The sequence below is a fragment of the Pseudophryne corroboree genome, chromosome 9, assembly GCF_028390025.1.
Source record: "Pseudophryne corroboree isolate aPseCor3 chromosome 9, aPseCor3.hap2, whole genome shotgun sequence".
Lineage (NCBI taxonomy): Eukaryota > Metazoa > Chordata > Amphibia > Anura > Myobatrachidae > Pseudophryne > Pseudophryne corroboree.
Genome location: NC_086452.1, coordinates 281,571,495 through 281,598,620, shown reverse-complemented (window position 1 = coordinate 281,598,620; position 27,126 = coordinate 281,571,495). Strand labels below are relative to the sequence as shown.

Genomic DNA, 27,126 nt, shown 5'->3' with positions numbered 1-27,126 from the left:
AGAGGGACTTGGTACCCGGAACTTCAAGAGATGCTCACAGAGGACTAAGGGCCTGGGGAGCTAAGAAGGAACTTGCTTCAGCAAGTACCATGTATATTCCAAGACTTACCGCGGCTGCGTGTGACGGCATGGCGGTTGAATGCCGGATCCTGAAGGGAAAAGGCATTCCATAAGAGGTCATACCTACCCTGGTCAAAGCCAGGAAGGAGGTGACCGCACAACGTCATCACCACATGTGGTGAAAATATGTTGCGTGGGTGAGGCCAGGAAGGCTCCACGAAGGAAATTCAACTAGGTCAATTTCTACACTTCCTGAAAACAGGAGTGTTTTGAGCCTCAAATTGGGGTTCATTAAGATTTAAATTTCGGCCCTGTAGATTTTCTTCTAGAAATAAATTAACTTCAGTTCCTGAAGTCCAGATTGTAAAGGGTGTATTGCATATACAGCTCTTTTGTGCCTCTAGGGGCACCGTGAGATCTCAACATAGTGTTGGGATTCCTTATATTCATATTGGTTTGAACCGCTCAAATCTGTGGATTTGAAATATCTCACATGGAAAGTGACCATGCTGTTGACCAATATCTCACATGGAAAGTGACCATGTTGTTAGCCCTGGCCTCGGCCAGGCGATTGTCAGAATGGGCGGCTTTGTCTTACAAAAGCCCATATTAAAAATTTTCCATTTGAACAGGGCAGAACTGGGTCTCGTCTCCAGTTTCTTCCTAAAGGGGTGTCAGCGTTTTCACCTGAAACAACCTATTGTGGTGCCTGCGGCTACTAGGGACTTGGAGGACTCCAAATTTACTAGACGTTGTCAGGGCCCTAAAAATATATATATATATATATATATATATATAGTTAGGACGGCTGGTGTCAGAAAGTCTGACTTGCTGTTTATATTGTATGCACCCAACAAGCTGGGTGCTCCTGCTTCTAAGCAGTCTATTGCACGCTAGATTTGTAGTACAATTCAGCTTGCACATTCTGTGGCAGGCCTGCCACAGCCGAAATATGTAGATGCCCATTCCACAAGGAAGGTGGCCTCATCCTGGGCGGCTGCCCGAGGAGTCTCGGCATTATAACTTTGCCGAGCAGCTACGTGGTCAGGGGAGAACACGTTTGTAAAATTTTACAAATTTGATACTCTGGCTAAAGAGGACCTGGAGTTCTCTCATTCGGTGCTGCAGAGTCATCCGCACTCTCCCGCCCGTTTGGGAGCTTTGGTATAATCCCCATGGTCCTGACGGAGTCCCCAGCATCCACTAGGACGTTAGAGAAAATAAGATTTTACTTACCGATAAATCTATTTCTCGTAGTCCGTAGTGGATGCTGGGCGCCCATCCCAAGTGCGGATTGTCTGCAATGTTTGTACATAGTTATTGTTACAAAAATCGGGTTATTACTATTGTTGTGAGCCATCTTTTTAGAGGCTACTTCGTGTTTTGTTATCATACTGTTAACTGGGTTCAGATCACAAGTTGTACGGTGTGATTGGTGTGGCTGGTATGAGTCTTACCCGGGATTCAAGATCCTTCCTTATTGTGTACGCTCGTCCGGGCACAGTACCTAACTGAAGCTTGGAGGAGGGTCATAGGGGGAGGAGCCAGTACACACCATGTGACCTAAAAGGCTTTTTAGATGTGCCCTGTCTCCTGCGGAGCCCGCTATTCCCCATGGTCCTGACGGAGTCCCCAGCATCCACTACGGACTACGAGAAATAGATTTATCGGTAAGTAAAATCTTATTATCTGATTTTCATATGGATAGGGCGGAATTGAGGACTCGTTCCCAATTCCTTCCTACGGTGGTATCAGCTTTTCATGTGAACCAACCTATTGTGGTGCCTGCGGCTACGTGGGACTTGGAGGACTCCAAGTTACTGGACGTAGTCAGGGCCCTGAAAATATGTTTCCAGGACGGCTGGAGTCCGGAAAACTGACTCGCTATTTATCCTGTATGCACCCAACAAGCTGGGTGCTCCTGCTTCTAAGCAGACTATTGCTCGCTGGATCTGTAGCACGATTCAACTTGCACATTCTGCGGCTGGACTGCCGCACCCTAAATCTGTAAAGGTCCATTCCACGAGGAAAGTGGGCTCTTCTTGGGCGGCTGCCCGAGGGGGTCTCGGCTTTACAACTTGCCGAGCTGTTACTTGGTCGGGTTCAAACATTTTTGCAAGAGTCTACAAGTTTGATACCCTGGCTGAGGAGGACCTTGAGTTTGCTCATTCGGTGCTGCAGAGTCATCCGCACTCTCCCGCCCGTTTGGGAGCTTTGGTATAATCCCCATGGTCCTTACGGAGTTCCCAGCATCCACTAGGACGTCAGAGAAAATAAGATTTTACTCACCAGTAAATCTATTTCTCGTAGTCCGTAGTGGATGCTGGGCGCCCATCCCACGTGCGGATTGTCTGCAATACTTGTAAATAGTTATTGCCTAACTAGAGGGTTATTGTTATGAGCCATCTGTTAGTGAGGCTCAGTTATATTTCATACTGTTAACTGGGTATAATATCACGAGTTATACGGTGTGATTGGTGTGGCTGGTATGAGTCTTCCCCGGGATTCCAAATCCTTTCCTTATTGTGTCAGCTCTTCCGGGCACAGTATCCTAACTGAGGTCTGGAGGATGGTCATAGAGGGAGGAGCCAGTGCACACCAGGTAGTCCTAAAGCTTTCTTTAGTTGTGCCCAGTCTCCTGCGGAGCCGCTATTCCCCATGGTCCTTACGGAGTTCCCAGCATCCACTACGGACTACGAGAAATAGATTTACCGGTGAGTAAAATCTTATTTTTTCAACCTCAGTAGCTATGTAAGACAGAATCTGCAGATACAAATGTGGCCACTTGATGTGTGTAGCCTCCCTGCACTTCAAACAGCCCTTCTAGTGTGTGACAGTAGTGCTGAGCGTCTTTTCATGCAACTTTTTCCATAAAATGCTTCTTATTCACAAAATAATGCTAATAAGACGCACAAGCAGCCTTTGCTGATTAAAATTTATGCCGCATGTCTAAATTCTGTGTGCAGCTGCGGCTGTATCTGCATACAATATGCTATGCAACAGTGTTTTTCTAGAAACACTAACATAGCATTTCGTATGCAGATACAGGTGCGGTCGCACACAATATAGGCATGCCACATATCCTTTTAATCAGCAGAGTTTGCTTGTGCTTGTTAACATAGCGATGCAAAGAAGACACCTGACACTAACAGTTGAACAGGACCTGTCTGCTCATTCACGCCAGGTACAGTTGTGCTCATAAGTTTACATACCCTAGCAGAATTTGTGATTTTCTGGCCATTTGTCAGAGAATATGAATGATAACTCACAAACTTTTCTTTCACTCATGGTTAGTGGTTGGGTGTAGCCATTTATTGTCAAACAACTGTGTTTACTCTTTTTAAATCATAATGACAACAGAAACTACCCAAATGACCCTGATCAAAAGTTTACATACCCCAGTTCTTAATAACGTGTATTGCCCCCTTTAACATCAATGACAGCTTGAAGTCTTTTGTGGTAGTTGTGGATGAGGCTCTTTATTTTCTCAGATGGTAAAGCTGCCCATTCTTCTTGGCAAAAAGCTTCCAGTTCCTGTAAATTCTTGGGCTGTCTTGCATGAACTGCACATTTGAGATCTACCCAGAGTGGCTCAATGATATTGAGGTCAGGAGACTGAGATGGCCACTCCAGAACCTTTACTTTATTCTGCTGTAGCCAATGACAGGTCGACTTGGCCTTGTGTTTTGGATCATTGTCATGTTGGAATGTCCAAGTACATCCCATGTGCAGCTTCCGGGCCGATGAGTGCAAATTTTCCTCCAGTATTTTCTGATAACATGCTGCATTCATCTTGCCATCAATTTTGACCAAGTTTCCAGTGCCTTTGGAGCTCACACATCCCCAAACATCAGCGATCCACCTCCGTGTTTCACAGTAGGAATGGTGTACCTTTCATCATAGGCCTTGTTGACTCCTCTCCAAATGTAACATTTATGGTTGTGGCCAAAAAGTTCAGTTTTGGTCTCATCACTCCAAATGACTTTGTTCCATAAGTTTTGAGGCTTGTCTCTGTGCTGTTTGGAGTATTGTAAGCGGGATGCTTTGTGGCATTTGCGTAGTAATGGCTTTCTTCTGGCGACTCGACTGTGCAGCCCATTTTTCTTCAAATGCCTCCTTATTGTGCATCTTGAAACAACCACACTACTTTTTTTCAGAGAGTCCTATATGTCAGCTGAAGTTATTTGTGGATTTTTCTTTGCATCCCGAACAATTTTCCTTGCAGTTGTGGCTGAAATTTTTGTTGGTCTACCTGACCTGATTTGGTTTCCACAGAATCCCTCATTTTCCACTTCTTAATTAGAGTTTGAACACTGCTGATTGGCATTCTCAATTGCTTGGATATCTTATATCCCTTTCCTGTTTCATACCATTCAATAACCTTTTCCCGCAGATCCTTTGACAATTATTTTGCTTTCCCCATGACTCTGAATCCAGACACATCAGTGCAGCACTGGATGAAAGATGCAAGGGTCTTTCAGGAGTCCAGAAACTCACTGACCTTTTATACACACACACTGATTACAAGCAAACAGATCACAGGTGAGGATGGTTACCTTTAGTAGCCATTCAAACCCGTTTGTGTCAACTTGTGTTCATGTTATCAGGCCAAAATCTCCAGGGTATGTAAACTTTTGATCAGGGTCATTTGGGTAGTTTCTGTTGTCATTATGATTTAAAAAGAGTAAACACAGTTGTTTGACAATAAATAGCTTCACCCAACCATTAACCATGGCCAGAAAATCACAAATTCTGCTAGGGTATGTAAACTTATGAGCACAACTGTATCTCCCACTGCGTGGCGTATTGAAGCAAGATGTATGAGTACACATCTGTACATTGAGGGGTGGGGCATATACACAATATGCTTGAAATTACACATCTGTGCACTGTTGGTAACAACTGGCTGTAGAACAATGCAGCTCTTTAGGAGCTATTATAGTAAGGACATCCTTCAAATTATTCTCCAGGCACTAATGCTTGAAAAGTGTATTACAGTGCATGAGAAACAATTATGTATATCCCAGTAATTTAACTAAAATGGCATTTCTCCTGCAGGGTCCACAGGTTTTCCACAGGATAACATCGGGATATGAGGTAGCGAAAGCGGATTGGCACCAAACTATCAAAGCTCTCGGCCTCCCAGAACGCAACAGGCCCGTCCCTATATCTCCGCCTCCTGGCTCAGGCAATTCAGTTTTTTGTTTGGTGCCGCAGGGGCCGGGTCAGTGGGCTACTGGTTTTTAGCAGCCATAAGCTTTTTTTTATTTTTTTATTATTTTATTTTTATAGTCTTACTATTTATTTCTCTAACGTCCTAGTGGATGCTGGTGACTCCGTAAGGACCATGGGGAATAGTGGACTCCGCTGGAGACTGGGCACTCTAAAGAAAGATTTAGTACTATCTGGTGTGCACTGGCTCCTCCCTCTATGCCCCTCCTCCAGACCTCAGTTAGAATCTGTGCCCGGCCGAGCTGGGTGCTCCTAGTGGGCTCTCCTGAGCTTGCTAGATTAGAAAGTATTTTGTTAGGTTTTTTGTTTTCAGAGAGCTTCTGCTGGCAACAGACTCTCTGCTACGAGGGACTGAGGGGAGAGAAGCAAACCTACTCACGGCAGCTAGGTAGCGCTTCTTAGGCTACTGGACACCATTAGCTCCAGAGGGATCGAACACAGGTACCTAACTTTGATCGTCCGTTCCCGGAGCCGCGCCGCCGTCCCCCTCGCAGAGCCAGAAGAACAGAAGCATGAAGACATCGAAATCGGCGGCTGAAGACTCCTGTGTTCACTTAAGGTAGCGCACAGCACTGCAGCTGTGCGCCATTGCTCCCACAGCACACCGCACACTCCGGTCACTGTAGGGCGCAGGGGGGGGCGCCCTGGGCAGCAATTAAGTACCTTTTTTGGCAAAAAGAGACATATATACAGTCTGGGACTGTATATATGCCAGAGCCCCCGCCATTTTTTACACATTAAAGCGGGACAGAAGCCCGCCGCTGAGGGGGCGGGGCCTTCTTCCTCAGCACACCAGCGCCATTTTCTCTTCACAGCTCCGCTGGAAGGACGCTCCCCAGGCTCTCCCCTGCAGTATACAGGTGCAATAGAGGGTAAAAAAGAGAGGAGGGGCACGTAAATTTAGGCGCAGTATATATATTAACAGCAGCTACAGGGTAAACACTAAGTTACAGTGTAATCCCTGGGTTATATAGCGCTGGGGTGTGTGCTGGCATACTCTCTCTCTGTCTCCCCAAAAGCCTTTGTGGGGTCCTGTCCTCAGTTAGAGCATTCCCTCTGTGTGTGCTGTGTCGGTACGCCTGTGTCGACATGTTTGATGAGGAAGGATACGTGGAGGCAGAACAAGTGCAGCTGAGTGTGGTGTCGGTGCTGACACCTGATTGGATGGATATGTGGAAGGTGTTAAATGATAATGTAAACTCCTTGCATAACAGATTGGATAAAACTGTAACCGGGGGGACAGGCAGGGTCTCAGCCCATGCCTGATCCTACAGCGCAGAGGCCGTCAGGGTCCCAAAAGCGCACACTATCCCAGATAGTTGACACAGATGTCGACACGGAATCTGACTCCAGTGTCGACGACGATGAGGCAAAGTTGCAGCCTAAAATGACTAAGGCCATCCGCTACATGATTGTAGCTATGAAGTATGTATTACACATTTCTGAGGAAAATCCTGTCCCTGACAAGAGGATTTATATGTATGGCGAGAAAAAGCATGAAGTGACTTTTCCCCCCTCACATGAATTAAATGAATTATGTGAAAAAGCGTGGGATTCCCCTGACAGGAAGGTGATAGTTTCCAAGAGATTACTTATGGCGTATCCTTTCCTGCCAACGGACAGGTTACGCTGGGAATCCTCCCCTAGGGTAGACAAGGCGTTGACACGCTTATCTAAGAAGGTGGCCCTGCCGTCTCAGGATACGGCCGCCCTAAAGGATCCTGCGGATAGAAAGCAGGAAGCTATCCTGAAGTCAGTTTATATACATTCTGGCACACTACTGAGGCCAGCAATTGCTTCGGCCTGGATGTGTAGTGCGGTAACTGCATGGACGGATTCTCTGTCTGAGGAGTTAGATACCCTAGACAGGGACACTGTTCTACTGACCCTGGCACATATCAAGGACGCGGTCCTATATATGCGGGATGCCCAGAGGGACATTTGCCTGCTGGGCTCTAGAGTTAACGCTATGTCCATTTCGGCCAGAAGGGTCTTATGGACTCTGCAATGGACAGGGGATACCGACTCTAAAAAACACATGGAGGTTTTACCTTATAAGGGTGAGGAATTGTTTGGGGACGGTCTCTCGGACCTAGTTTCCACAGCTACGGCTGGGAAGTCAAATTTCTTGCCTTATGTCCTTCCACAACCTAAGAAAGCACCGTATTACCAAATGCAGTCCTTTCGTTCTCAGAGGAGCAAGAAGGTCAGAGGTGCGTCTTTTCTTGCCAGATGCAGGGGTAGAGCTAGTTCCCAGGAACAAAAGTCTTCCCCGGCTTCCACTAAATCCACTGCATGACGCTGGGGCTCCACAGGCGGAGCCGGGAGCTGTGGGGGCGCGTCTCCGACATTTCAGCCACCAGTGGGTTCGCTCACAGGTGGATCCTTGGGCTATACAAATTTGTGTCTCAGGGATACAAGCTGGAATTCGAGGAGATGCCCCCTCACCGTTACCTAAAATCGGCCCTACCAGCTTCCCCCATGGAAAGGGAGATAGTGGTGGAGGCAATTCACAAACTTTTTCTCCAAAAAGTGGTCGTAGAGGTGTCCCCCCCCCCCCCCCCCCCCCCCCCCCCCCTTCAACGGGGAAGGGGCTACTATTCCACTATGTTTGTGGTACCGAAACCGGACGGTTCGGTCAGGCCCATTTTAAGTTTAAAATCCCTGAACTTTTATCTGAAGAAATTCAAGTTCAAAATGGAATCGCTCAGAGCGGTCATTGCAAGCCTGGAGGAAGGGGATTTTATGGTGTCTCTGGACATCAAGGATGCTTACTTGCATGTCCCCATTTATCCGCCTCATCAGGAGTACCTCAGGTTTGTGGTACGGGACTGTCATTACCAATTCCAGACGTTGACGTTTGGCCTGTCCACGGCACCGAGAGTTTTTACCAAAGTGATGGCGGAGATGATGGTGCTCCTTCGGAAGCAAGGGGTTACAATTATCCCATACTTGGACGATCTCCTCATAAAGGCGAGGTCCAGGGAGCAGTTGCTGATCAGTGTAGCACACTCTCAGGAAGTGTTGCGTCAGCACGGCTGGATTCTGAACATTCCAAAGTCGCAGCTGATTCCTGCGACGCGTCTGCCCTTCCTGGGCATGATTCTGGACACAGACCAGAAGAAGGTGTTTCTCCCGGAGGAGAAGGCTCAGGAGCTCGTGTCTCTGGTCAGAGACCTCCTAAGGCCAAAACAGGTGTCGGTGCATCACTGCACGCGAGTCCTGGGAAAGATGGTGGCGTCTTACGAAGCCATTTCCTTCGGCAGGTTCCATGCGAGGATCTTTCAGTGGGATCTGCTGGACAAGTGGTCCGGATCGCATCTTCAGATGCATCGGATGATCACCCTGTCCCCCAGAGCCAGGGTGTCTCTTCTGTGGTGGCTACAAGGTGCTCACCTCCTCGAGGGCCGCAGATTCGGCATACAGGCCTGGGTCCCGGTGACCACGGATGCGAGTCTCCGAGGGTGGGGGGCAGTCACTCAAGGAAGAAACTTCCAAGGGTTGTGGTCAAGTCAGGAGACTTGTCTGCACATCAATATCCTGGAACTAAGGGCCATATACAACGCCCTGAGTCAAGTGGAGCCTCTGCTTCGAAACCAACCGGTGCTGATTCAGTCAGACAACATCACGGCAGTGGCCCATGTAAACCGCCAGGGCGGCACAAGAAGCAGGGTGGCAATGGCAGAAGCCACCAGGATTCTTCGGTGGGCGGAGAATCACGTACTAGCACTGTCAGCAGTGTTCATTCCGGGAGTGGACAACTGGGAAGCAGACTTCCTCAGCAGACACGACCTCCACCCGGGAGAGTGGGGACTTCATCAATAAGTCTTCACGCAGATTGCAAATCGATGGGAACTGCCACAGGTAGACATGATGGTGTCCCGTCTCAACAAAAAGCTAAAAAGATATTGCGCCAGGTCCAGGGACCCTCAGGCGATAGCTGTGGACGCACTGGTAACACCGTGGGTGTTCCAGTCGGTCTATGTGTTTCCTCCTCTTCCTCTCATACCAAAGTAATCCAAAAAAAAACACCAAAAAGAAACATGTTTTTAAAAAATGTTATTACATCAAGATAGCAAAATGAGGCGGAATGAAATTGACGAAATGACTGTCAAAGCACTGTTGTCGAATCGACATTCTTCAATCGAGTATACTTTTGTTGAAAAACCGCATTTTTACCATTGCAGACATGTCGAATTTGACAAATGTGGAATTGCAAAAAGTCGAATCTGAAACGTCATTTTTTTTGTCGAAAAGTGCTGTGTTGCATTGTCGAATCTAATTCGACAGGTGGTTGTTTTTTTTTGTCGAAAATGCCCCGTTTTTCGACATTTGCGGCAATTCGACCTTTTGCCTTTTACTGGAGATATTCTGTTTTTGTAAAGAATCGGTGGTAAGGCAGCGTGTGATCTGGAAAATACACACCGCTGGGCTCCAAGGCTTCTAAAAGGGCAGTCACTGGTGGTCCTTTCAGTCACCTTTTGACTGCCCTTTTAGAAGCCTTGGAGCCCAGTGGTGTGTATTTTCCGGATCACACACTGCCTTACCACCTGTGGCTCCATCTCCTATAATTGGGTAAGATCACTTCTGGCCCTATATGCAATTGTTTTACCTTTGTATTATTTGGTGTATCACCATTGGACTCTTTTTTTTTTTTTTTTTTTTTTTTAAACCATTTTATGTATAATAAAAAAACTTAATTTTAAACACTCCAGCGCCCATAATTAGGTACTTTTTCACTGCTACAATATAATTCGTTGGTCTCTGGGAGACCTAGAACCTGACATAGGCTGCATAGGAGGGTTGCGCTTTTTGAACCATCCTCCTCGTTTTTCATTATCCTGTGGATAATCTGTGGACCTTGAAGCAGAATTAATAGTTATGGTAGACTTCCCGTTGATAACTCTATTTCTCCTAAGTCCACAGGGATCCCACCCTGATGCACCTGATTTGAGGATCCTTTCACTTACTAACCTCTTCCTTCTTGTACGGAAGGGTGTGCATGTGTGTTCTTCTTGCCTGATTAGGACTGTCTATGATGCTCCTGCCTTGAGCTTTGGAAAACAACTGATTTGCCTAAGCCAGGAGGTGGGGCTATAGGGATGGGCCCGTTGCATTCTGGGAGGCCGAGAGCTTTGATCATTTGATGCCAATCCGCTGTCGCTACCTCATATCCCAATGTTATCCTGTGGATCCTGTGGACTTTAGAGAAATAGTTATCAACGGTAAGTCTACCATAACGATTATTTTCAACTTTGATACATTAACATTCCACTCTGTCTACAGGTACATGAACTAGAGAAGTCTAAGAGAGCCTTAGAACAACAAGTGGAAGAGATGAAAACTCAGTTGGAGGAACTTGAGGATGAGTTACAAGCCACAGAAGATGCTAAGCTACGATTGGAAGTCAACCTACAAGCAATTAAGGCACAGTTTGAGCGGGATCTCCAAGGACGTGATGAGCAGAGTGAAGACAAGAAGAAGCAACTTGTCAGACAGGTGGGTTTTTTCGTTTGTGGTCACTACATTATTGTACATAATGTTTGACAACAGTGCTCCCTGGTATATGTAACCTTGTATCCCATGTTTTATGATAAATAATGCACTCAATGGCCACTTAATTAAGTACACTTTTTCTAATACTGTGTAGGACGATATCTAGCCACAGAATAACCTGAATTTTGCAGCATGTATTCTATTAGAGATACTGGTCCATGACCGTTTATTTTAGAGCAGGGGTGGGGAACCTCCGGCCCGCGGGCCTTATACGGCCCGCAAACCTGTTTTGTTCCGGCCCACCCGCTTGTTTGTCAGCAAGACACGCTGCCACTCAGTCCGGCGGCGTGTCTCGTATATCAGGGCACGGAGGAGAGCGCAGCTACTATATCAGACTGCAGCGGGTAGGATCTCAAACCAGCCATCGGCTCGTGAGCCAATCAGAGCTGACTGCTTGGCAGCCAGTCAGGAGCCGCCACTGCCTGTCCGCGAGCTCTGATTGGCTCATGAACCGGCGGCTGGTGTGAGGTCCTACACGTCGCCACAGCCTGACATAGCCACGCTCTCCTCCCTGCCCTGACCCGACAGCTGATACATGCCACCGCCGGACGGAGCTGCAGCAGCGGTGAGCGGTCTGGCTCTGTGGGGTCATTAGTGTATCTGGCTCTGTGGGGGCATTTGTGTATCTGGCTCTGTGGGGGCATTTGTGTATCTGGCTCTGTGGGGGCATGTGTATCATGTCCCATTTTAATTGGCCACTTCCACGAAGGCGCGTGGGTACCTCTAAGGGGCATAACTACTGGGGGGAGGGAGGGTGATTTTTAAGTTGATGATTTTTGTAGGGCCCCCGAAGGATTTTATAAATATGCAAATGGCCCTTGGTAGAAAAAAGGTTCCCCCCACTCCTGTTTTAGAGCTACATTCATGTTGTGTATTTCACATTTCACCACATTCCAGAGGCTTCCTGTTGTGGTTGCGGTGCTGTATACTCCCGCGTCCTGGTTAGACAGTTAGTTAAGAACAAGTGCATAACTACAGGGATATTTAGTATGTGTCCTGTGATATATATACATCCAGTATTTACTGTGCATTGTTAGCTGCATGCATACATAACTTTACTTAGTATTGCTAGTTCAGTGCAGTTTTATTGTTTGTAATAATTTCTGCATTGTACATGTGACTGTGTGCGCCAATAGCTGCTGTGTGGTTCCTATTCAGTGTATCTCACACATATTGCTATCCCTATATTCTGTACCCTGAAGGGAGCTGAGTGCATTAGGGTCACTTAAATCCTCTGTTTGTGCTTTGCATTTGCAGTCCCACTCCACAGGGGTTTTTTGTCTGGTACTTTGTCTGGCTATATTGTACTGTTACGCCCTAAGGCTACGTTTCCAAAGAATGTCTGCTACACAGAGGGTGGGGGGGGGGGGGGCTGATCCTGCGTAATGCAGTGCTGACGCCGTGGATACACCTGAGGAAAATATTCCAGCTGAGGGTCCAGATACCGGGGGTCCAGTACCCCTCAGTCAGTCTGCAGCACCGGTGGCACACCAAGACCGACTTTGGGCTGCTTTTTCTAATCTACTAACTTTGCTAGTAACGAGACTTACGCCCCCTGTGGGATCTCCTGTGCCATTGCAGCCACATATTGTCCCTGCAGTTAATCTGCCATGGGCAGATACTCTTGTCAACTCAGTTACAGCAATTAAACCAGTCTTTGGTTAAACACAAACCTAACCCTCACCCTTCTAGGACCAAAGGGTCATCTAAGCGGGCTATTTCTTCCTCACAATCCACGCATGTCTCGGATACTTCATCCGATGAAGATGGCATATACCCCTCAGACACTGATGCAAATGCTTCTGATGGGGAATCTATTTCACAGGTGGATGTTCCTGACCTCTTGGAGGCTATCAAACTGATTCTTCAGATTGATGATGAATCTGAACCTCCAGATACGTCTAAGAAACCCGATAAGCTCAAGCGTCAGAAGGTCACTAAATTAGTTTTACCCCATTCTGACCATTTAGTTGACATGCGTCAGGAATGCTGGGAGTCTCCAGGAAATAAATTCTCCCTGTCTAAGAAGATGCTAGCTCGTTATCCCCTCGCTGCAGAGTTAAGTAAAAATTGGGAAACACCGCCGCCAGTGGACTCGCTTGCCGCGCGTCTGGTGGTGTCATCTACTCTGCCTGTCACTAACGTCACCTCTCTGAAGGAACAGACTGATAAGCGTGTGGAGGGTTGCTTGAAGTCTGTTTACACTCTTGCAGGTGCTGTGCATAGACCCACTATAGCGGCTTCTTGTGCTGCAAAAGCTATTCAAGCCTGGGTTCAAGAAGTTGAAGCGGAGCTACCTTCTAATTTTTCTGGTAATGCTAGACAGTGTCTTTCATATATTATCACAGCCTCTCATTATATTCAGGAGGCAGCCTCTGATGCTGGTGTCCTGGCGGTCAAAGCGTCTACTACGTCCATTCTGGCTCGCTGGATTCTGTGGTTGCGGTCCTGGCCTGTGGATCTGGACTCTAAAAAGACCTTGGAGGTTATCCCTTTTAAGGGAGAGATCCTTTTTGTGGAAGATCTGAACAAGATTGTTGCGAACTTAGAATCTGCTAAAACTGCATCTCTGCCGAGTACTAATCCTTCGGCTCCGAAGGCTAAGAGTACCACCTTTCGTTCCTTTCAAACTCCAAGTAAAGCAATGGGTCAGGCGTACCCAAAACGGGCTTGCACTTCCAAAACCTCTAAGCCCAAACCTAAACGTGCCTGGGCTGCCAGTCAGCCTGCTTCCAAACCAGACAACCCTGCTGCATGATGGGACGGGCCTCCCACTGGGGGACCCCAGGGTAGGAGACCGACTGCTACGGTTTGCCCAGGTATGGTTACAGACCACTTCAGATGCCTGGGTAAGGGAAGTCGTCACTCACGGATATGCCATCTCTTTCAAGAAACGTCCCACTCGCCAGTTTTCCTCGACAACTATCCCTTCCGATCCGGGGAAAGCAGAAACTCTCCATTTCATGGTACAATCCCTCCTGGACACTGGAGTGATAGTGCCGGTGCCTCTGGCTCAGAGAGGCAGGGGGTACTATTCAACATTGTTCCTAGTTCCGAAACTGAATGGTTCCTCCCGGCCCATTCTCAACCTAAAGTCTTTGAAAAAATTTGTGAAGGTTTCCAAATTCCATATGGAAACTCTTCGCTCTTTTGTTCTGGCCTTGAAAGCCCCTGGACTAAATGGTATCCCTGGACATACAGGATGCTTGCCTACATATACTGTACCTATTGCCATGTCGCATCAACAATACCTGCGGTTTGCTATTGGCAACCAACATTATAATTTCCAGACCTTACCTTTTGGACTGACCACGGCTCCGTAAATCTTCACCAAGGTCATGACTGCTATGACGGCCCTGCTCCGCCCTCAGGGTATCGGGATCCTGCTGTATCTGGACGACTTGTTGTTCCTGGCAAACTCCCCGGAGGTTCTCCTGGAATGGACGATCCAATTCCTGCAAGCCCACGGATGGCTCATCAACTGGAAGAAATCCTCACTGGTCCATGCTCAGAGCATGGTGCACCTGGGGGCATTATTGTACACACACAACCAACGGTTGTTCTCGTCTCCGGAGAAGGTCCTGAAACTTCAGGTGAAGATAAGAGGCTTCCTATCTCGCTCACGTGTGTCAATACACTCGGCGATGCAAGTACTAGGCCTCATGGTGTCGGCTTTCGACATGGTAGAGTACGCTCAATTTCATTCCCGCCCTCTGCAGAGGTTAATCCCTTCCAAGTGGGACGGCCTGCCTCACCAGATCAGGGCTCGCATGATCTAATGGACTCCGGAGGTTCGCCGGTCACTGACCTGGTGGCTACAGGACCAACGCTTGAGTAGGGGGTCGTCCCTTCTGGATCTCCAACTGGGTCCTCCAAATAACGGATGCCAGTCTGCGGGGTTGGGGCGCGGTGTTGGAGCAACAATCTCTTCAGGGTCGGTGGACCAGGGAGGAATCTCTCCTTCCGATAAACATTCTGGAGTTGAGGGCAGTGTTCAATGCTCTGCAACTGACCCTAACACTAGTACAGAACAGGCCTATTCAAGTACAATCGGACAACGCCACCACTGTGGCATAAATAAATCATCAAGGCGGCACTCGAAGTTACATGGCAATGATGGAAGTGTCAAAGATTCTTCTATGGGCGGAACACCATCTGCCAGCCATATCGGCAGTGTTCATTCCGGGCGTCCTCAACTTGGAAGCGGACTTCCTCAGTCGTCAGGACGTACATGCCGAAGAATGGAGCCTTCATCCAGAAGTCTTTCAACTTCTAGTGGATAATTGGGGTCTACCAGATGTGGACCTGATGGCGTCTCGACACAATCGCAAGGTTCCGGTCTTCGGAGCAAGGACAAGGGATTCTCAAGCAGCATTCGTGGACATGCTGGCAATTCCGTGGAACTTTCGGCTGCCCTATGTGTTCCCTCCGGTGTCACTCCTGCCCAGGGTAGTAAGGAAGTTCAAGCAAGAAGGAGGGGATTACTACTACTAATCGCTCCAGCGTGGCCCAGACGGCATTGGTTCTCAGACCTGCAGGGTCTCTCGATAGAGCGTCCTCTTCTACTTCCGCAACGCCCAGACCTCCTCGTTTAGGGCCCTTGTGTCTACCAGGATCTGGCCTGACTGGCTTTGACGGCATTGATCTTGAAGCTTCAGTTCTGAGGGCCAAAGAATATTCTGAGGCGGGTATTCAAACTATGTTGAAAGCCTGTAAACCGGCATCTGCTCGGATTTATTATAGGGTCTGGAATTCTTACTTCACCTGGTGTGCGGCTAAGAATTATGATGCATACAAGTTCAGTACTGCCAATGTTTTGGCTTTCTGCAACAGGGCCTGGACTTAGACCTCCGTCTGGCCCCCCTCAAGGTTCATATTTCAGCCTTGTCGGTATGGTTTCAGAGAAAAATTGCGACTCTGCCTGACGTTCATACCCACACTTAGGGAGGTTGAATCCATAAAACACCCTATGTTCCTCCTGTGGCTCCTTGGGATTTGTTGGTTGTTCTGGATGCCTTACAAGAGTCTCCGTTTGAACCTCTTGAGTCAGTGGACCTTAAGTGGCTTACACTTAAGGCTTTTTCTCTTACGTCCTAGAGGATGCTGGGGTCCACATTAGTACCATGGTGTATAGACTGGTCCCTTGGTAGCCATGGGCACTTTAGGAGTTTAATTGTGTGGGCGGTCTCCTCCCTCTATGCCCCTCCTAGCACACTCCGTTTAGAAAATGTGCCCGGTGGAGCCGGTCACAGCTAGGAGAGCTCCACAGGAGTTTTTCAAGTTTTATTATTTTTGTTAGATTTAGGCACAGGGAGGCTGCTGGCAACAGCCCCTATGCTTCGTGGGACTTAGGGAGGGAGAGTAGTGTCCAACCCTCTGAGGTTATTGGCCACTATCTCCGCTGACAGGACATGAAGCTCCTGAGGGTGATGATCGTTAGCCCCTGAGGCGACCGCTTACTCCCGCAGCATACCGCCACCCCCTAACAGAGCCAGAGCGGCGTCCCGACAAGCGGGGAGCCAGCGTGAATGGTGGGAGCGCATTACTGAAGCTGCGCTCAGCAGGCTCAGCGGTACTGCAGTGCGGCGCTGTGATGGGCGCCCTGTGCCAGCGCAGTACCCTTACACTGGTCACTGCGCCGCTGCTAGAAATGATACTTTAGGCCAGTATAAAGAATGTTAAGTGCGGGAAGAGGTTCCATTTTCGGTGGCGGAGCTTCGCAGAGCGGATCCAGCAGCTCTCCAGCGCCATTTTCTCCCTGCAGAACATCACACAGACGCTGACGGGAGCGCTGACCCGCCACATAACTCCAGTCATCCTGTGCGGTACCAGGGGGTTATAGAAGGGATGGGGGAGAGTGTATTTATAACTGTGTAGTCTATTAAGGGTGCACAGTCAGCGCCAGACATTTATTCCATAACTGTCTACTGGGGCGCTGTGTGTGCTGGCTCCTTTAACTTTGTCTATCTCTCAAGGTACTTGGGGGAACTGTGTCCGATATTTTCCTGTGTGTGTATGCAAATCTCGCATTACTATGTCCAGGGACTCTGGATCTTGTGCTGAAGAGTATGTCTCTTCGCCTGAGGAATCAATTCCATGTACTCCGGAATGTAATATTGCGTCTCAGCCTTCCGAATCCGAACCACAGTGGGTGGCTTCTATTAAGGGCATGATATCCCAGATTTCTATTAGCATAGCGCATAATGAGACTGAAACACAGGTTTTAAAGAAATCTGTTGAGGTTTTGTTCCCACTACCTCAAAATCCCCTAGTATATACCCAAAGAAACGTGCACTTGCACTGATTATGCAGGTCGACACGGATACCGACTCTGACACGGCAGACGGTTATGTGGATATGTGGGGGGGGGGGGGGGGGTGTGAGGCTTCCCTTGCAGCTCATGGTTGAGGCCATTAGGGATGTGTTACACATTACTGACAAACCACCTGAGCAGGTTGAGTAGGCTTACTTTACAGACTATAAGAAAGCCTCCCTGACCTTCCCTGCGTCTAAAGAATTAAACGCATTATTTGAGAAATCCTTGGAAAACCCAGAGAAAAATTCCAGATCCTGCAAAGGGTTCTCGTTGCCTTTCCTTTCCCTGAGGACGATAGGAAAAAGTGGGATAACCCGCCTATAGTTGACGCTTCTGTATCTAGACTGTCTAAGAAAGTGGAGTTACCTGTCCATGGGTCTACCGCTTTGAAAGAGCCGGCAGACTGCAAGATTGAAACTATTCTCAAATGTATATACACTGCTTCTGGCATGGCGTTAAGACCCACTATTGCCTGTGCATGGATTTCTGAAGCCATAGTAAAGTGGTCGGGCACATTACTAGAGGAATTAGATTATATGGGTAGAAGTGACATTGAATTGTTTTTATGTAACATACAGGATTATGCGGGTTTCATGGTGGAGGCCATGAAGGACCTGGGTCGTCTGAATGCAAGGACGTATTCCACGGCTGTCTCGGCATGCAGGGGACTCTGGCTGCGCCAATGGTCGGCAGACGCAGAATCCAGGATAAGTGTGGAGAACCTACCGTTCACAGGTCAGGCTCTATTTGAGGAAGCATTGGATGCATGGCTCTCCACGGCAACCGCTGGTTAGTCAACCTTTCTTCCCTCAGCCACTCAGACAACAAAGAAACCTTTTTCTACGTCCACAATGCAGCCCTTTCGGACCGCAAAAGCTAAAAGTCCAAGCCTCCTGCCACCTTCTTCAGAGGTGGTCAAGCAAAATCCAAAAGACCTGCACCCGCAGGTTCCCAGGAACAGAAGCCTGCCTCTGTTAACACAAAATCCTCAGCATGATGGTGGACTTCACAGCCTGGAGAACGAGCAGGTGGGAGCGAGACTCGGACGTTTCAGTCACATCTGGGTGTCATCCGGCCTGGATCCCTGGGTACATGATGTGTCCCAGGGGTGCAGACTGGAGTTTCAAGAGCTCCCACCTCAAAGATTCTTCAAATCAGGCTTACCAGCTTTGCTGACGGAAAGGGCTATCCTACAGGAAGCCATTAAAAAATTGGAAAGGTCAACTATCATTGTTCCAGTGCACCTCATCTGGAAAACAAGGGTTACTTGGTCTGGGTCGAACACGTTTGCCAAGTTCTACAAATTCGATACTTTGGCCTCTGAGGACCTGAAGTTTGGTCAATCTGTTCTGCAGGAGCCTCCGCGCTCTCCCTCCAGTTCTGGGAGTTTTGGTAGATCCCCATGGTACTAATGTGGACCCCAGCATCCTCTAGGACATAAGAGAAAATAAGATTTTAATTACCTGCCGGTAAATCCTTTTCTCGTAGTCCGTAGAGGATGCTGGGCGCCCGCCCAGCGCTTCGTTATCCTGCAGTGGTTACTTGGTTCAGTACTGCTTTGTTATTGGTTTAGTACTGTGTAGTTACTTGGTTAAGTACTGTTGTTCAGCTGTTGCTGAGTGTTCAAGCTGGTTAGCTTGGTTTGCCTTGTATGTGTGAGCTGCTTGTGCATCTTGTTCACATAATCAAATCTCAACTGAACAGGAAGCCTCTGGCATATGGTGGAATGTGAAATACACAACATGAAAGTAGCTCTAAAATAAACTGCAGCAACTGTGTGATGCCATCTTGTCATGGACTAGTATCTCTAATGGAATACATGCTGCAAATGCCTAGATATGGTCCTGCACAGTATTAGTAAAAGTGTAATCACGCTCACGACTAGGCATGACCAGAAGGGCTATTTAACGTGACTGCAGCAACGATGAGAGAGGCTACATCTGTACTTGAAAAATCCTCTCTCATTCATCCATGGGTGACACTGGACCCATTTGTATAATTGAGCATCCTGGGCGTCGAATAACGTCTTGCAGACAGCACAAACTCATCCTCCCCTATACCCCTCCCCCTGCTTACAGAAGCCAGTTTTTCTCTTGGTGCCAAACCAGCTGAGCACAGTTTTTTTTGGGGCTGGGGGTTTTTCTTTTCTTTGTTTTTTTCTTCTTACTTTTACACAGAGGTCAGCAGGTACAGCATCCTAAACACATCCACTGACTGCTCCAGCGATTCCCAGCATCTGACACGTAGGGGTCACTGGCCAGCTCCTGCAGCACACAGATGGAGCCAGCTGTGGCCAGATCACAGGGACAAGATATGAGGCTCCCAGCACTGCTGGGAGCCAAGGAAGCAGCTGCTGATTACCGCAAGTGGGAGAAGGCAGGCAGTGGGGCACTGGTTCTTTCTGGACCACCAGGGAAATACTGTAGATTGCAATAGAGGTGCTAAACTAACTTAGCAGCAAGTCCCGGAGATTAGTCAGAGGGGGAGGAGCATTTATTCTACTGCCTTCTCCCTCACCCTTTGGCGCGTCACCTGTCCTAGGCTACTCGCCAAATGCTCCTCTCTTCTCCTACAATGAGACATCGGAGAGCCATTTTACCTCACACTACTGCATTCCTTCACAGAGAGGACCTTTTTCTCTTATATTGCTGCTGGCGGACACTGGACATTGGGATTGCTGGTGTGCAGTAGGAGCTGGCACTTAAAGGAAAACTATGCCTTTAAGCCTAAGTTCCTTCGTGTAACGGCTCCCAACAGGACAGTGTGGTTAAAGTGCCCTCCAGAGTTGGGCATGTTTCTTGGGGCTGCTGCTGTTGTAGCCCTGCTTCTTATGGTGTGTACACATGGTGAGATATTTTCTTACAATTTTGACTATATAGTCACAATCATAAGAAAAGTTAGTGCAGATCGCAAGGTGAAAGTCACCTTGCGATCCCGATGCGCGGACGGCATCGCAAGCCTAGATAGACTGTGCAGGCAAGTAAATTTTGACTATCTCTATAGAAGAGACACTTAGCCAAAATTGCACATAGTCAGTATCGCAAACAGTCATTATGTGCTTGCAATGCCGACCTAGCCCCTGTCACATAGTGAGAATCGGGCTGTTTCATTAGGAAACACTGTGCACTACTAGTAGTGGCGGACAGCGTGGAGTGCGGCGGCTGTCGAAAGCTTTGTGTGGCTCGCCATGCTTCAGCCGCAGCGGTGGGGAACTGAGCGGCTTCCCTCTGCTGGCACTTAATTCTCACTGAGACCACCTCGTCTCAGGGACAAGTGTGCACACTCACCTTTTTCGTGGGTGCAAGTGTGTTGGACTGTCCCGTATGGCCCACTGCCATTGTGCTGGGTCTCCGTGTTGGCTTCCCTGGGGGAGAGCACACGCACGAAGCCATGAGCAGCATGCTAAACCAGTGTTTCTCTTACATCCTAGAGGATGCTGGGGTCCATTTTAGTACCATGGGGTAAAGACTGTTCCGCAGGAGCCTTCAGCACTTTAAGACTTTTCAGCAGTGTGAATCGGCTCCTCCCTCTATGCCCCTCCTCCAGACCTCAGTTTAGAAAATGTGCCCAGGAGACTGGATGCACACTAGTGGAGCTCTACAGAGCTTTCCTGGAAAAATACTTTCTTAGGTTTTTTATTTTACAGGGAAGTTGCTGGCAACAGCTTCCCTGCTTCGTGGGACTTAGGGGGGGGAAGTAGGAACCAACTTCTCAATTAGTTAATAGTTCTGCTTCCGCTGACAGGACACCATTAGCTCCTGAAGGGTACTGAACACAGCCCAATCCTGGCCAGCGTTCACTCCCACAGCACTGCCGCCACCCCCTAACAGAGCCAGAAGTCTGAAGGCTGGTGAGTATTTTACTGGAGTCCTGCAGAGAGGGGATCCTCCGGTCATTGTTGGCGGAATACAGGTACACGCGTGACGCTTCGCGCCATGTGTCTCGGCACAAGGGGGGGGGGGGCACTCTGAGAGCATGTTTTAAAACCTTACTCTCACTGGCGAAAAGGATACATACATGTACAGCCGCTGATGTGTTATCCCCAGCCAGTATAAATATTACATTGCTGAGGCTGAAGGGCGGGGCTTCTCCTCAGACTTGCTAGAACACTCACTGGGTGCCATTTTCTCCTGCAGAAACTCCAGTGTGAAGCTCCTGAACGCTGTTTCTCCTCATGACAACACTAATACAAGTACAGGGTGTTATAGAAGGGGCAGAGAGTGTTAATTATAATTAGGTCTTTGGGCCTATTATTGGTATATGCGCTGTAAGTGGGTAATATTTCCACAATTCACAATAAGGCGCAGTGTGTGGACTGGCAAATCCCTCTGTGTCTCTCTGACAGACTTTAGTGTGGGTCTGTCCCCAATAGCTCCCCTGTGTGATGGGGGGGGGGGGGGGGGGGGGCATACAAGCGTGCAATATGTCAGACATTGGGGAGGGTTCTTCCCAGGAAGAACCCATTTTAGGTACACAAGAGGGTAATATGGTGGCCCTTTCCTCTCAGAAGGAGCCGGAGTGGGCGAGAATGTTGCAAAAGAATGTCAATGCTTGCAAAGAAATTCTGAGTCTGAACAACAGACTAAATATTGGAGGCAGTCTGTGGAGGATGCACTGTTTACTGACCCCTCCATATCATCCACTCGGGTCCCATCCAGTTCCCAGAAAAGGTCTCTGGCCCAGATAATGTAAGGGGACATAGAGACAGATTCAGACTCTGACGTCGACACTGGGGATTTGAGAGGGGTAGACCCCCAAATTAGCCAAAAGCATACAATGTATGATAGTTGCTATAAAGGAAGTGTCGGAGTTTCCTGAAACAACACTGGTCCCTGAGGAAAAGGATTATTTTAAATTAAATAAAAAGCAGGTTGTGACTTTTCCTCCTTCAAAGGATTTGAATGCGTTCTTTGAAGAATCCTGGGCTAACCCAGAGAAGAATTTTACCCTTCCCAGAAGGATATGTGTAGCGTACCCTCTCCCTGAGGAAGACGGGCACAAATGGGAAACTCCCCCAATGATAGACACCTCAGTTTCTCGGCTGTCTAAGAAAACTGTATTGCCTGCCCCTGGTTCAGCCTCATTAAAAGATCTAGCTGACAGTAAATTAGAAACAACCCTGAAATCCATATATACGGCTAACGGAACGGTGCTCAGGCCCACCATTGCTTGTGCGTGGTTGGGTAACGCTATGGAAAAATGGTCTGACAACTTGCTTGTTAACATAGACACAGTTGACAGGGATGAAATAGTCCTAACTCTCGGCCATATCAAAGATGCTGCAGGTTACTTTGTTGAAGCTGTGAAGGATATTGGGTTGCTATGGCGATTTCAGCCTGCAGGGCGCTGTGGATCCGCCAATGGAATGCTGATGCGGAATCAAAGAACATTGAGGCGCTTCCTTACAATGGAGAAGCCCTCTTTGGAGACGAGCTGGATGCCATGATTTCAACACTTGCATCAGGCAAGTCAGCATTTCTGCCTTCCGCAGCTGCTACACCTAGGAAAGGATTTCATTCTCATACGATGCAATCCTTTTAGCCCAACAAGTCCAAAAAGGCAAAGGGTACCTCCTTCTTCGCAGCAAGAGGGTGAGGAAGGGGTAAAAAATCTACAACACCATCAGGCTCGCAGGAGCAGAAGTCACAGCTACTTATGCTAAAACCTCAGCATGACGCTGGGGCTCCCCTGCGGGAGTACAATCGGGTGGGGGCACGTCTACTGTCTTTCAGCCAAGTCTGGGTTCACTCAGATAGTATCCCAAGGGTACACATTGGAATTTCAGGACCTTCCCCATGCCGATTTTTCAAATCAGCCTTACCAGCTTCTGTTCAGGACAGAGCAAAAGTGCTGAACGCAATACAGAAATTGTCAAGACAGTCAATAAAGACAATTGCCTGGACACCCTGCTTCCTGATTCGCTTGAGCAGCAATGGAATCTGAGAAAACGGCTTTTTGTTGAGTCGAGACGCCATCTTGTCTATCTGAGGGCAACCCCACATGTCGACGATCTGGTAAAACACCTGTTGATGCAGACCCCATTCCCCTGGGTGGAGATTGTGTCAAATCAGGAAGTCCGCTTCCCAGTTGTCCACCCTCGATGAAGATGGCGTACAATGCCCTTGTTTCTTTCTGCCCAGAGGAGTATTTTTGACACCTTTCGCATACAGGCTTTGCTCTTTGTCCCTCCTTGACGATTTATGTAAGCCACCGCCGTGGCATTGTCCGACTGGACCTGGATCGCCCGATCCCGCAGCAGAGGAGAGGGAGATTCTGGCCTGAGGTGTCAGACATATTATCCGGTGCATCTGAAGATGTGATCCGGACTACTTGCTCAGGAGATCTAATTGAAATGTACTGGCATGGAACCTTCTGTATAGGATGGCCTTGCATGAGGCTACCATCTTTCCCAACAATTTTATGCAAAGATGGACGGATATCCGAGTAGGCCTTAGGACCAGTCTGACCATCTCCTGGAGTGTCCGTGCTTTGTCCTCTACGAGGAACACTTTGTGAGCCGCAGTATCCAGAAACATACCGAGGAACAGAAGCCGTTGAGTAGGCTCCAGGTGGGACTTCTGTAAATTGAGGATCCACCCATGTTGTGACAGTAGCTGAACAGTGCGATCTATATTGAGCAGTAGAAGCTCCCTGGATCTCGCTTTTATCAAGGTAAGGGACAATATTGACCCCCTGAACTCCGAGCTGGAACATCATTTTCGCCATAACCTTCGTGAAGACCCTCGGAGGTGTGGACAGGCTGAAGGGTAGTGCCTGGGACTGGTAGTGATTGTTCAGCAGGGCAAAACGTAGGTAAGCCTGATGGGGCGGCCAAATTGGGATATGGAGAGAAGTATCCTTTATATCCAGGGAGACCATTAACTCCCGTTCTTGCAGACCCACAATTACTGCTCACAGGGATTCCATCTTGAACTTGAAAACCTTTAGGTAAGGGTTCAAGGATTTTAGATTCAGAATGGGTCTTACCAAACCATCCGGTTTCGGTACCACAAACAGGTTGGAGTAATAACACTTTCTTTGTTGTTGTAGTGGCACAGGAACAATGACGTGGGACTGGACCAACTTTAGGATGGCCAGTTGTAGCGTAGCCCGTGTTTCCTCCTAAACTGGTAAGCTTTACTTGAAAAACCGTTGGGGAGGAGCCCTGTCGAACTTCAGCTTGTAGCCCTGAGAAATTAGTTTCTTTACCCAGGTATCCTGGCAGGAGCTTTCCCAGATGCGGCTGAAGTGACGCAGCCGAGCTCACACCTCGGAATCCCCTCTGGGTGGGGGGGGCACCGTCATGCTGAAGTTTTAGTGGAAGCTGCACTGGTGCTTGATTCCTGAGTACTAGCGGCAGCTGGTCTTCGTGTCTTTGCTCTGGTGCCTCGTGCCGCATTGGAGGCACCTCTGGTTTTTGACCGGAATCTACAGACCGAAAGGACTGGGTAGACTGCCCCGGGTAGGGACGCCTAGCACTCGGGGCCCCACGTGGATTTTCCTGCAGTAACCTTAGAAATCCATGTATCTAGCTCAACCCCCAAATAGCCACTCCCCTGAAAAAGGGAGAGAGACTACGCTGCGCTTGGAATCTGCGTCCGCAATCCTCTGATGTAGCCACAAAGCTCTGTGCGCTGACACTGCCATGGTAGTGGTCCTAGCATTAATAAAGCTTATCTCTTTAAGAGCATCACACAGGACGCGCGCAGTGTCTTGAATGTGTTTTTATGAGGTTCACCGTAGTGACCAGTGGCATATCCCCCCGCAAAGCCCTCTTGAATTTGAGTCGCCTAGGTATGGATGGCATGAGTCACCCAGCAACCTGCTATCACAGGTCTTTGTGATACGCCAGCCGCTGTATAAATAGACTTTTTTGGGAGGCGGGAGACTGAGACATCCACGGCTGGGGGTTCTTCCCAATATTTCCTACCTTTTAGGTGTAAATGGGAAAGTATGCAAAAACTGCCTTGTAACCACCTATTTCCTTTCAGAATTTTTCCAGGATTGCTTAAATAAGTCCTCTAATTCCGGAGAATCAGGGAATGTGACACTGAGTCTTTTGCGCTAGGAAGAACGACTGCAGTGTTGCATCGTCCTCTGAAGGGAGCTTTAACACATCCCTGATAGCCAGTATGAGGGGCTCAATACCCTGGGCCAAAGTGGAATCTTCAGGTATAGGATCCAAGTCCTCCTCCTCCTCCTGTACCTCTTCCTCAGATTTTGAGAGCAAATCAGGCAGCCCATGCTTAGTTGGCCCTGAACCAGGGACGGGGGGCTGCTAGTCTGTCTTAGCAGTCAGATCAGCAACAGCCTGTTGCAGCTGTTGTGTTAGCAGTGAGCTGGGATGACATGCCTGACATCATAGATTTCATTGCACTGAGCCAGGAAGGTTCCCGACCCTCCTCAACCCCCCCCTCCCCTCCCCAAGCGTCTTCACTAACTTGAGAAGATTAACTGCATGTAAGCAGTGGAAGGCGCCAAATGCCGCTGGTCCTGCTCTGAGGAATCTCCGCACCCTGCAATGGCGCCGGAGCTTGTGTAGATATTTATACTGGCAAAGTCCCCTTACTGTGTAAAAACATCACATGAATGTTAGTTTTTCACTACCGCTGCCAGTGTACATGGGGGGGGCTATAGCGGGACGCGTACGGGACCCGGGGGGGTGGATGGTCCCGTACGCCGTTCCCGCGTTGCGCCGCACCAAAAAAACGGGGGACATTCCTAGCGTGGTCCCCGGTTTGTACTCTCCACTCTTCTCACCTTCAGTCTACTGTTAGGGGTGTGCAGCGTGCTGCGATTGCAACCGCTAAGGCACAGTGCCCCGCGGTACTAACAACCTCTCAGGACGGAGGTCCTGCAGCGGGGAAGCGGCTCTGATGCCTTACAGAGGCCGGTAACCGCGACCCCCCAAACTCCCACGGTGCAGGTATACTGTTGCCTAAACAGTATACCGAAAATAACAAAAGTTTAAAATAAACTGAAGAAAAACTCTGGAGCTTGCAGAGAGTGCATCCACTCCTGAGAGCACATTTTTCTAAACTGGCTGTTGGAGGGAGGCATAGAGGGGAGGAGCCAGCACACCCAGTTGAAGAAATTTAAAGTGCACCGGCTCCTTTGGACCCCATCTATACCCCATCGTACTCCATGTTCCCCAGTATCCCTTATGGATGTTAGAGAAATCATATTGACTTAGGTACTAATTAAAGCATCTTTGGCAAGCATGGATATGCTTAAAAACCTGGACCATTAGGGAGCATTCAATATGACATTTGGGAACCTCTGCTAATCAATTAGCAGCCTCTCTGCCTCAACTCCATTGACTTCAGCTACAGGTGAGGGTCATTCTGTAAATGCCCAATTTACTCCTGTGAAACCAAAGCCAACTGACTCAGAACCTGCATGGGTTCAGGGCTTGTCTTAGTTTGTCAAAGGCCTAATCTAACTTAAATTCCTTCGCCAACACAGGTGCAGCCTTGCGTCTGCCTGTTTCTTCAGCTTCTATAGTTAAAGCATTGGATCATTGTACGGATTCCTTGGGCACGGTCTCTGCAATCTATCTGTGGTGTTTAACGTGCAAGTCTGTTTATCTCTCTGAACCCGCTATAGAATCTGGCATATTTTCCTCCAAAGGCTCGGCAGTAGGCGCTCTGGTTTCACACCTGAGTGGAATCGAAGTCCAAAATGGCCATCAAAGCACACCTTTCACTAGGGAGGTCCTGTACGGACCTGAACAGGAGCCGCTTCCAGGTGGGACTTCTGTAGATTGAGGATCCACCTGTGGTGAGACAGAAGTTGTATAGTGCGATATATATGGAGCAAGAGAAGCTCCCTGGAGTTCGCTTTTATCAGGAGATCATCCAGCATCCAGGTATGGAATCACATTGACTTCCTGGACACTGAGTTGAAACATTTCCACCATCACATTTGTGAACACCCTCAGAGCTGTAGACAGGCCAAAGGGT

General features: G+C 48.5%; 1 protein-coding gene across 1 annotated transcript in view; it reads left to right on the top strand.

The window, feature by feature from the left end:
* The window catches only part of MYH9 (myosin heavy chain 9), an 889,869-nt gene that overhangs the window by 747,401 nt on the left and 115,342 nt on the right, over positions 1-27,126 (top strand). Inside the window, 1 exon segment of the mRNA XM_063940322.1 lies at positions 10,579-10,791. Coding sequence (XP_063796392.1) covers positions 10,579-10,791 — 213 coding nt within the window.